The sequence below is a fragment of the Carlito syrichta genome, unplaced genomic scaffold (assembly GCF_000164805.1).
Source record: "Carlito syrichta isolate Samal-C Ts95f unplaced genomic scaffold, Tarsius_syrichta-2.0.1 Scaffold303154, whole genome shotgun sequence".
NCBI classification, from domain to species: Eukaryota; Metazoa; Chordata; class Mammalia; order Primates; family Tarsiidae; genus Carlito; species Carlito syrichta.
Window position 1 is genome coordinate 263,175 of NW_007247250.1, and position 12,066 is coordinate 275,240.

Consider the following 12,066-nt stretch of genomic DNA (forward strand, 5'->3'; position numbering starts at 1 on the left):
GCTGGGATTACAGGTGCGTGCCACCATGCCCAGTTAATTTTTTGATTTATTGTAGAGATGAGGTCTTGCCACTTTGCCCAGGCTAGTCTTGAATTCCTGAGCTCAGGCAATCCTCTTGCCTCAGCCTCCCAAAGTGCTGGGAATACAGGTGTGAACCACACCTGGCCTGTTTATGTAAATCTTGAAGGGAAATTTGGGATGATAACAGTCAACACACTAATTTTTACAGATGAGAAAACTAAGGTCAAAGAAATTAGGAACTAGCCGGGTGCAGTGGCTCACGTCTATAATCCCAACACTTTGGGAGGCTGAGGTGAGAGGATTGCCTGAGCCCATGGGTTCGAGACCAGCCTGGGCAACATGGTGAGACCTCATCTCTACAATAAATCAAGAAAAATTAGCTGGGCGTGGTGGCGCATGCCTGTAGTTCTAGCTACATGGAGGGCTGAGGCAGAAGGATTGCCTGAGTCCAGCAGGTCCAAACTGTGGTGGCCGTGAGCATGCCACTGCACTCCAACCTGGGTGACAGAGTGAGATTCCGACTCAAAAAAAAAGAAAAGAAAGAAATTAGGAATTTCTCCACAGGACCTGGTAAGTTGCTGGCAGTCAAGTTTAGGATTCCGTTTCTTCCCTCCCAGTCTATTTGGCTTCATCCTGCTAGATTATAAGGCAACTTTAAATCAACCTTGAAGGCTTGGTTGGTAAGAAGAGGACAGTAAGTGGCAGATTGCTAAATCTTGGAATTTGAGGCTTCAGGTTCTATTTGGTTCCACAACCTCATTAGGCTAATACCCAATTTCCTGTAAAATTAATACACCTATCTACTTCCTGACAGTAAAGTCAGGAGTCTTACTGCTATGCAATTCCTCTCCCTTCCCTGATTAAGCAGAACACATTTCCCTTGCTTATTTTACTTAAAAACACATACTTTATTTAACATAAATAAATATAATTACAAGTAACAGATTCTTCACAAAGAGCAACAGCCAAAGATCACTCTCTTTCCCTTTGTCCCTGAAAATAGGCCCTTTTACCAGACCCATTTTGTCTATCTTGGGGTAGGGGTTCATCTCTGCAGGATGAATGAGATCTGATCTCAGGGGTTGGAAGAGGGAGAGGGACGATTTTTAGCATGGAGATAACTTTGGCCTTGAACAACAAATGAGGCTCCCAAGGAATACCAAAGGTAGACTAAAAAGAGGCAGATTGAAAGGACTGTCACACAGTGGGGCTTGTAGCAGTCTCCCCAGCCCTACCCAGGAACACACTGGTTGGAATGCTGGCCCCTAGCATGTCCTGCCACTTTGAACTCCTGAACCTCCAAGGAGAGGGGTTTGTGGTCCAATGCGCCAGTGAAAGCGCTTCAATCATGAATCAATCATGGCTGCAGCAGGAGGGAGTCTGTCCCCTTCCTCTTGCTTTCCCCAGAGGAAAGGGAGGTGGCCCACGTCTCCTGGCTGCTGAATGGACTCAGGCTGACAGGGGTCAGCCCAGATATCCACAATCTTGCGCAGGGTGGAACAGCGTTCCTCCAGCTCTGGCCCCTCCGTCTGCATTAGGAGGTTTGCCAGCTCCATGCTTAGGTCCTGAATCATGTTGTACCGTCCTTGCTGCTCAGGCTGGCCTGTGTTTGAGGCCACACCGTGGTCTTGGAGCTCCCCATTGGGCCCAAGGAGGTGCTGGTACTTCTTCTGCCACCGGCGGCACACCATAGCTTCACCAACTGGCTGCTGGCTGGTGTGCAGCAGGGCCAAAATGTGCCGGCACGGCAGGTGGTACCATTGCTGAAAGGAACAGCTGCAGCTGCAGCCATCTTTGCTAACCTGGTGAGAGTCCTCCAGCAGCTGAACATCTACCGAGGAGCCAGCCACGTCCACCAGCTGGGTGGAGTTCTGTACCACCTCCCACTCATTGTGGCACAGTTTGTAGGCTAGTTCAGAGCCATTCTGGTGCAGGGTGTCAAGCATGCCACCCCGGGAGGGCTGCACCTGTGGCTGCTGCTGCATCTGCTGTGGGTCTGGTTTTGTCTCTTCCACAGGGAGCCTGGCGAGGCCCCCTCCACAAGTTCCAAACGCCTTCTTGGACTTTGGCGGCATGCTTGCTGGCCGAGCTCTCTTCAGCTTGGGAGGAGCTGTAGGCAAGTTCTTCAAGCCTTTAGTATTAAAGAAGTCTATGTAATCCACAAAGCAGAGGATGCAGTCCAGCAGGGATTGCTGTTTCCGAAAGAGGCTTGATACTTTGCTGGTGACAATGTCTAGGCTGTCCATATAGGTGTTACATGCATGCAGGCCCTTCCTGACGTGCATGTACCACAGCAGTTCACAGGTGAACCAGTGGGCCTGCAGGAAGTTGAAGAGATCCTCATCTAGTAGGGCCTGGGACATCTGACCGAGATTTTTCAGGCTGGCATCGGAAGTGACAAACACGGCCTCCCGCAAGGCCTCCTTCATGAGTCTTTTAAAGGATGGATTTGCTGAACTACGATGCAACTTCTTCTCCAGGAGTCGGGTTGTATGGTAGATGGAAAGGAGGATGCGGGCAGCAGGGAAGATCTCCTGCAAGATGGCCTGGTGAGGGAATGAAGGGTCCACAAAGACCACCTTGACCTTGGGCCAGTCAGAGTTGAACTCTGTGAAGATGCTTAGCATCTTGGCCACAGACGTGGCTGTCTCAGCCTTGAGAACAGCAAAGTGCACCACTCGACCTTCCCGTTCCTTGTTCTCCACCAAGAAAGCATAGAGGATGTGGCCCTGGGCATTCTCTACCCGATGCAGCAAGAGATTCTCTGGGAAGCGGATGAACAGGTCACTCATCTTGCTGCTCTGGAAGCTGAGCCGGTCCAGGTCTTGGCTGTTGCCCACACTGAAGGAAGCCATGGAACCCTCATCTACCTTAAGAAAGTTCTTCATCACTTTTGCTATCTTGGCCAGGTCAGAAGGAGTGATGCCTTCCTGCTCTGATTTTGAGGGTCCTTGTGCCTTATCTAGGCCAGATGATGGTTCAGCCGGGGACTCCTCAGCAGTGTCGAGGTCGTTTTTGACTGTGGACTGCATGTGCTGGAGTTTCTGCAGGCACATTGTCTTTTGAAATTTGCCAGCGGTGTCTCCTCCAGGACCAGCAGTTTTAGAGTCACTATGTATATGCTGTGTGTTTAGTTCGCTGATAAATAGTCTATCTAGCCTCTCGTTGTACCTCAGGAGCAAGTACGCTGGGCACATATCTGCCTCCTGTGTTCTTTTCCTGTTTGACTGAGTCCGAATACAGACAAATTTCACCTGCACATATCTAGGGAAGGTAGAGGTGACAATGAGAAAGGTGCTGCCCCCGCCACCCTCCGTAAAGATAAGACCCTATAGGGATTTATATTGGCTGATGTTCCCTGGAGACCACAATGTAGTACAGGATTAAGGAAGGAAGATGTACATTTACTCTCCAGTCCTGGTGCAGTCAGCTCTTCAAGGCCCTCTTCTCCAACTACAACTCCCTTCTTGCTCCTCTATAGCAGTTCTAAGCCCCAATGCCTTTCACGATCTCTCTGCTGCCATTTGTAGCTGCCAACCATTCAGCTGGAAGCAGGATACAAGGGAAAACAGACAAGAGGCAGCAGCAGAATGCCTAGCCCTGGTTACTCCCTGTTTAAAATGTCCCCATGGTTCCTGTCCTTTGGGAGCTACTGCCTTCTCTTCCTCCTCCAGACAGTGGGGGGGGGGGGAACCCCAAAAAACCAAAAACAAGGCTCTGAGGAAACTGGACCAGATCAGTGGTTATCAACCAAGCTCTTCAGGGCTCTGGGTTTAGGGTGTGTTCGGACTTCCTCTCAAAAAGGTAAGATCTCTGCTCATCGTTCACTTAAAGAAAATGTCCACACTCGAAGAAAGTCTGATAACCACTGGGATAGATGATCTTTAGGGTCCTTTCTAGCTTTGCCATTCTAGGCTAAAAGTGTTGATTCAAAAGGGAGGGGTAGCTAAATTGAATATGTCTTTTTCTTTATCCTGTTTAACCCATGCTTTAAGGCCTGAGTCAGGTCTCAACTTTTCTGGAAAGACTTGTGGATACCTCCAAGCCACAGTAACTGTTACTGTCTTTGAATTCATAGCATTAATCTAAAATGCTTCATGCATTTCTCTGGGTGGCAGTATACCCAGTGGTTAAAGAGGGGGACACTGGAGGCTGCCTGGCTGAATTTGAATCCTAGCTTTGCTACTCAGAAGCTGTTCAACATTGGCAAGTCACTTCACCGCTCGGTGTGTAGTTTCCTCATTATAAAATGAGACGATCACATTTGGGCTGTTGTTAAGATGAAATGAGTGACAGGCAAAATATTTAGCTCAAAGCCTGGTCCAGCCTTTTATGTATGCTAAATAAAAGTTGGCTACTGTTATCGTTACAGCTCCTATGGCTCATGACATTCTCTGGGATGTTTATGCAGTGCCTTTCCAGTTGGATGGGGATGTCTTCAAGTGTTTGGACTAAGTGATTCCTCAGTATATTCCAAGCACCTAACACAATGCTATTCCTTCAGCAGCTGCTTAGCAATGATGTACTGGATGAATGAATCATGGATCACCAGTGAGTGGGATGGTCACACCTCTGCCTCCTCAGGGAGTGTCCTAGCCAAAGACCATGGGAGGGGGAAAATTCTCAGCCCCTGGCTTGACATGGGCATAGACTGGAAGCCCCACCTACGCTTTTCCAAACACTCAAATCCAGCTGGTCCTGTTTGCTCACCCTGTGGGGCAAGCTTAGGGAAGTCAGATACGTCAGTCCCACACTAGCAGGGTGGAGGGGCCTGGGGCTGAGAATGTCTGTACCTGTCATGTGCACAGTGCAGGGTGGCGCCATCTATGGCTCTGGGCCAGGGAGGGCTGGAATAGTCCAGTAGTATGGCAAGGCCAGTGAGGGGTGACCACTGTGTCTCTCCAGCCTTGTTTTCCACCTTTCATCATCTTGTTTTTTGGGTCCTAGAAAGACAAAATGCCTACAGCTTCCTGTATCCACCATGCTGAGTTTCACTTCTGGGACTTTGCGTGTTTGTCCCTTGCCTGGAACACCTTCCTACCTTTCTTCATCACAAAGCTTACTCATCCTTCAGGAGTACGTGCACCATCATCTTTCCTAGGAAGCCTTCCTCAAGCCCTTAGATTGGGCCCTACCCTTCCGCTGGCTCAACATCTTCACCTAATGCTAGCCCATACATTTTGACTCTATGTGCTTCTAATCACGAGCAAACATTAGTGAATGTTGAGCTGTTCCAGAAAAGACACTGGTGACTGCCAGCCGTAAAGCTCTTTCTACCATTTCTGGCTCCGTTAATGTCTGCACTTCCTATGGTGGGAAGCTGGGCATTCTTTTCAATTCTTCCTTCTTGCCTGTATCTGTTAACAAGTTTTAATTCTTCCCTACCACTGCTATATATATTGAGGATTTGTTATATACCAAGCTACATTAAGCTCCTGATATGTATTATTTTACACTAGGAAAATGATTCTACTATCATCTACATTTTATAGATGGGGAAACAGGTTTACAGTAGTTCTCAAGAGTGAGAATCTGTGATTTAATCCTCCAGCTAAGACTTGAGGATCTGGGATTTGCACTAAACTTGTTTGTCTACAGTCTGACTAGTTAACCATTACGTTGCCTGTCTTCCTTCAATATATTTCTCCTTTCTCTGAATTCCTGTTTTTTTCCCTCCTCATCTTGACTTCCAACACTTTGATGAGGTTCAATAACTTCCTTAAAGATCTATGAACATACCGCCCTTGCTGACATCGTGAATTTCAAACCTTATGAATGCTAGGTTGAATCATTTTTCTGCTTCTTTTTTTTTTTTTGAGTTGGAGTCTCACTCTGTCACCAGATTGGAAGACTGGAGTGCGGTGGCCGCTCCCGGCCACCGCAGCCTCGACCTGCCGGGCTCCGGCGATCCTTCCGCCTCAGCCTTCCAAGTAGCCGGAATTACAAGTGCGCGCTACCACGCTCGGCTAATTTTTTTTTTAATTTATTGTAGAGATGAGGTCTCGCCTGCCCAGGCGGGTCTCGAACCCGCGGGCTCAGGCAATCCACTCACCTCAGCCTCCCAAAGGCGCGGGATTACAGGCTGAGCCACCGAGCCGGCTTTTTTTGCTTCTTTTAATCTCTTTTATTTAGATATACCTTGCAGTGAAATACACAAATCTTTTGTAAACATTTATTGAGCACTATAGTTATTTTCATCTGTACTTATTTCTATCTCCTTGGTAAAAGCATAAACTCCCTTCAAGACAGGAAAGATTTTATACCTTTGAATTCCCTTAGTCCTTATATCTAAGAGAACTCAACCAGGATCTGGAGGGAGTCAGCCAGTCTTGCTTCCTTCCAGTCTATTCTGTAGGTGTTTGTATTCTCCTACTGCTAACTCCAGAGGTCAAGAAGCACATGCTAGGTGCTCTATGCACAGATATGGAATGAATGTAAAATGAGTGGCTGTGGGGCATAGTTCTTCCTATGACACTAGTATACTAGGAAGATCCCTGGGCTAAGCTTCTGTTAGAGGGCCTAGCTCCTAGCCCTAGCACTAGTGCTCTTACTAACTGTAACCTTGGACAAGTCCTTTGCCTAATTTCATACATTTTCTGAGTTCTGCTATGTACCAAATACTGTATTTTATTCAAAAGGCTACAGAGACAAGTCAGGTAGTCTCTACCCTCAAAGCCTAGTGAGAGATTATACAGGTGGCCAGCTGGGTCAAAATTAACTGAATGGTTAACTAGATGTACAAGCAATATATTTATAACTAAATAAAAGTGCTTCACTGTGACTATAGGGATTGGTACAGATTAACTAGGCTTTGCGTTTATTTTTTTACTTTTATTTTTTTGAGTCAGAGTCTTACTCTGTCACCCAGGCTGAAGTGCAGTGGTATGCTCACAGCTACCGCAGCCTTGGCCTGTTGGGCTCAGGTGATTCTTCAGCCTAAGCCTTCCGTAGCTGGAACTACAGGTGTGTACCACCATGCATGGCTAATTTTTCTTGATTTATTTTAGAGACAAGGTCTCACCAAGTTGCCCAGGTTGGTCTTGAACTATAGGCTCAGGCAATCCTCTTGCCTCGGCCTCCCAAAGTGCTGGGATTACAGGCTTGAGCCACTGCGCCTGACCTGCATTTATTTTATGTAAGATTTATATCCTTATTGTATGTAAATTGCACATTGAACAATGAATACCATTTTTATAAATGGAGAATAGATAAAGCCATTTTGGACAATGAGTTAGGAACAAGACTCCGTGAGTCAGAAGATGTGTTTAAATTCTACTTATTAACAATGTGCTTTGGACAAGCCACTTCACTTTCTCTAGGCCTCCAATTTCTTTTTTTTTTAGTTGGAGTCTCACTCAGTTGCCCAGACTGGAGTGCAGTGGCTGCTCCCGGCCACCGCAGCCTCGCCTGCTGGGCTCCGGCGATCCTTCCGCCTCAGCCTTCCAAGTAGCTGGAATTACAAGCATGCACTACCACGCCCGGCTGATTTTTTGATTTATTGTAGAGATGAGGTCTCGCTGTCCAGGTGGGTCTCGAACCCGCAGGCTCAGGCAATCCACTCACCTCAGCCTCCCAAAGGCATGGTATTACAGGCTGAGCCACTGAGCCTGGCTGGCCTCCAATTTCTTATGTATAAATATAGAAATAGCAATAGAGTATTGGTCTATGAATAATCACTAATTGATTTAAGAATAATCAGTATCACTTAAAGCAAATTCATTTAAAAGCCTGTCACAGCAACTGTGGGTTGCTAAACCAATATCTTTTTGTCCCTTTCTTCCTTCCTAACAGAGGCCAATTTATTCAAGTTGCCATTCCTCTCCCACATAGCTACGTGCTTCAGGGCTAGTCTAAGCCAATTAAGGTAATCTCATTAGGAATGGCATGGATACTGGTCCACTTCTGGACAAAGAAACATGATAGGAAATCTGCGGGAAATCAAGGGAGATTTTTTTCTTCTGGATGTGACTCCTGCATTTGTGCCACATGGGGAGCCATCCCGAGGGCAAAGTTGAGACCTGAGAATGGCAGAGTGGAAAGATGCAAAGAGCCTACCACTGAAACAATCACCCATGGAGGCCCACCTCTGGGCTTCCAGGTACTGCCAATTATCGGTCATTTTGAGTCAGAGTTTTCAGTTAATTGCAGCCAAAAACACACCCAGAAACATTTCCTAGTAAACAGTGAGACTAAAGTTATTAAGTTAATATTATATTTAGCAAAAGTGATAACGGTAGCTATGCCAATTCTTAGAATAATAAAAGAATGATTTAAAGCAACTATTTTCTTTTTCTGGTATACTTTTCCCAAACACTATGATCCTTTTTTTTTTTTGAGTTGGAGTCTCACTCTGTTGCCCAGACTGGAGTGCAGTGGCCGCTCCCAGCCACCGCAGCCTCCACCTGCTGGGCTCCGTGATCCTTCTGCCCTAGCTTTCCAAGTAGCTGGAACTACAGGTGCGCGCTACCACACCCGGCTAATTTTTTGATTTATTGTAGAGATGAGGTCTCGCCAAGTTGCCCAGGTGGATCTCGAACCTGCAGGCTCAGGCAATCCACTCACCTCAGCCTCTCAAAGCGCAGGATTACAGGCTGAGCCGCCGAGCCTGGCTAATGTTATGATACTTGATTTCCTGTCTCGCTTTTGCAATATGTAAGTCAGTTCCATCAAAGTGTTCCTGCATTGCTGGGCACAGTGGCTCATGCCTGTAATCCCAGCACTTAGGGAGGGAGGCAATAAGATTGCCTGAGCCAGAGGGTTCGAGACCAGCCTGGGCAACATGGCAAGACCTCATCTCTACAGTTAATCAAAAAATTAGCTGGGCGTGATGGTGCATGCCTGTAGTTCCAGCTACTTGGAAGGTTGAGGTGGAAGGACTGCCTGAGCCCAGCAGGGCGAGGCTGTGATGGCCATGAGCGTGTCACTGCACTCCAGCCTACGTGACAGAGTGAGACTCCCACCCCCCCTCAAAAAAAATCTAAAAATGGTAGTTATTAAACTGAACAGCAACGGAGAGAGACATCAGAGTACTTCATAGTTTGTTTGAGGAACATCGATCCCCAAAAAGGCACAGCAAAAAGAAAAACACAATAGCCATAAAAATATGAGAGGGGCTGGGCACGATGGCTTATGCCTGTAATCCCAGCACTTTGGGAGGCAGAGGTGAAAAGACTGCCTGAGCCCAGGGATAGAGATCCGCCTGTACAACTTGGTGAGACCTTGTCTCCACAATAAATAAAAACTTAGCCGGGCATGATGGCAAGTGTCTGTAGTTCCAGCTACTTGGAAGGCTGAGACAGAAGGACTGCCTGAGCCCAGCAGGTTGAGGCTGTGGTAGCTGTGAATGTACCACTACACTCTTGCCTAAGAGTGTGTAAACAGAATGAGACTGACTCAAAAAAAAAAAAAAAAAAAAAGAGAGAGAGAGAGAGAAGAAGCTGTACATAATATCATAGATTCTTTCCAGTTGATAGTGATGTTAAAGAAAAATACAAAATGAAGGCCACAGTTTAGATATACCCCACTGAGGCCAACCACTCATAGCCATAGAGCCAAAATTTAAGATGTCCCGATTTCCCGGAAATGCTAGCTCTAATCATAAACAAAACATAAAGTAAGTTTTACATCCTTGTCAGCATGATTCAGAGAACTTAAATAAGTCAGTCACAGATAAAACAATTTAAACAGCTCTACTTGCTGTAAATAGAATATTAATGCATAATTGCAAATCACAAAAAAGGTTAAAATACTTCTTCCCTTAGGCTTTATAGACTCTGTTTACATTGCTGTGAATGGGGCTTCTTACCATGTTTGGTTTGGTGGTTGGAAGTCTCTCCACTCTCAAACTGTTCTTTTATATGCACAATAAATTAAATAGTTTTTTTTCTAACTTGATCTGATTTTATCTTTGACATGAACTCTTGGTCATTTTAGTGATAATTCCCAGAGTATATTTCTTTGCCTCTCTTTCAAGTACCTACCACTTTTTTTCCTTTTATTTATTTTTTGAGTCGGGATTTCACTCTGTTGCCCAGGCTGGAGTGCAGTGGCATGATCGTGGCTCTATTACAGCTCACTGCAGCCTTAACTTCCTGGGCTCAAGTGATCCTTCTGCCTCAGCCTCCTGAGTAGCTGGGACTACAGGTGCATATCATCATGCTTGGCTTATTTTTTAAATTTTTTGTAGAGATGAGGTCTTGCTATGTTGTCCAGGCTGGTCTCAAATTCCTGGGCTCAAGAAATCCTCTCACCTTGGCTTCCCAAAGTACTGAGATTAAATGTGTGAGTCACTGTGCCCAGTCTCTTTTTCCTTTTAGAGATAGAGTCTGGCTCTATTGCCCAGGCTGCAGTGCAGCCTGATCATAGTTCATTGCAGCCTCTAACTCCTAGGCTCAAGCAATTCTCCCACCTCAGTCTCCTGAGTAGCTGGGACTATAAGTATGGACCATCGTGCCTGGATAATTTTTTTTATTTTTTATTTTTGTAGAGACAGGTCTCACTTTGTTGCCCCAGCTTGTCTCAAACGTCTAGCCTCAAGTTGTTCTCCTGACTCAGCTTCCCTATGCGCTGAGATGACAGGTATGAGCCACTGTGCCCAGCCCCGTACCACTTTATATTGTGTACTATAGTTACTATAGTTACAGCTTCAGCAAGTACTTACTGCATTCTTTTAGCTGTGACATTTAATTGTCACCACACCCTTTTCATTTTAAAAAAGATGAAACTATGTCATGGAGGTTAAAAATCTTGCCCAAGATCAGGGACAAAGGCTATCTCGTTTACACCAGAGTTCTTACTTTTTTTTTTTTTTTTTTTAGTTGGAGTCTCACTCTGTCGCCCAGACTGGAGTGCAGTAGCCGCTGCCGGCCACCGCAGCCTCCACCTGCGGGGCTCCGGCGATCCTTCTGCCTCAGACTTCCGAGTAGCTGGAATTACAGGCAGGCGCTACCACGCCCGGCTAATTTTTTGATTTATTGTAGAGGTGAGGTCTCGCTGCCCAGGCGGGTCTCGAACCCGCAGGCTCATGCAATCCATTCACCTCAGCCTCCCAAAGGCGTGGGATTACAGGCTGAGCCACCGAGCCCGGCTAAGACCCAAATTTTAAAACACACCCAGGGCAACTCCTGCACTAACTGAGTCAAGAAAGTGGAACCACAAAAGGGAAACATCACATCATGTTTATCATTCATATCAGTGTTCTCAGAGACAAATTATAGCCTTTAAGAGTATAGTCCAAGAGTATAAGGAAGAAGAGGAACTGCTAGTCTTACCCACTAATTCTCTCTAAGATTCTGATGGCAGCCATTCATTTCCTGCTTGGTTTCGATGACACTGTGATGATGAGGAAGGAGAGTATAAGACTATTTGGGGAACCTTGGTTTGCACATTCATCAAAAAGGGGTTTAGAAAAGTTGTGAACACAAGATGAAAACAGAGTCTCCTCCCCTGATAGGGTGGTGTTCCTTCTTCCTCCAGAAAGATTTCTGCCAACATAAAAGAAAGAATTTAAATTAGGGGTAAAGTTAGCCACCTAGAGACAGCTGGCCAAATTAGCATACTTACAGCAGATAATTAAGCCAAAGAATTCGGTTGAAAATAGTAATTAATCACCAAAATGACATTGTTCAGTCCTTTCTCCCCCACCCCCACCCTGTTCTAGGTTGACACACTCAGGATTGTGCATTTCCCAGAGCCATTGTCAACCCCCGACACCACATGTATGAAAAGCAGCTAACACATGAGTGAGCTTAAGGGCTTCAGTCACTTCTGTACTAGGATACAAAAACACCATGTAACTCTCTAAAAATCCAAGTGCTAAAATATCACCCAAAGCCCACATCTTTCAAAGGCATACTTTTCAAAGGAATGTTAGTCGCCCAAGATATAACTAGCTTTCAGTGAGCTGAGTCACACAGTTAAGAGGACTTAGCTGTCCACATGGACCCCAGGTAACCACTGTCAGCACTGGCTGCCATTACTTGTGCCTAACTAATTGCTGAAGAGTCTCTTGGGGGCAAATTCTACCATAGGGATACCTAACCCAAA

The 12,066-nt window shown here is 46.0% G+C and overlaps 1 protein-coding gene across 2 annotated transcripts in view; it reads right to left on the reverse strand.

Moving 5' to 3' along the window:
* Window positions 1–895: 895 nt before the first annotated feature.
* ZSWIM3 (zinc finger SWIM-type containing 3) overlaps window positions 896–12,066 on the reverse strand; it is a 17,888-nt gene continuing 6,717 nt past the window's right edge. Inside the window, exons 2-3 of one of the 2 annotated variants that reach the window (XM_021712274.1) lie at window positions 4,815–4,964; window positions 896–3,285 (exon numbers count right to left, since the gene is read on the reverse strand). In XM_021712274.1, coding sequence (XP_021567949.1) covers window positions 1,368–3,218 — 1,851 coding nt within the window. In that variant the 5' untranslated portion in view covers window positions 3,219–3,285; window positions 4,815–4,964 and the 3' untranslated portion in view covers window positions 896–1,367. The remainder of the gene's footprint in view (window positions 3,286–4,814; window positions 4,965–12,066) is intronic. The other variant, XM_008057924.1, reaches the window with a different exon arrangement.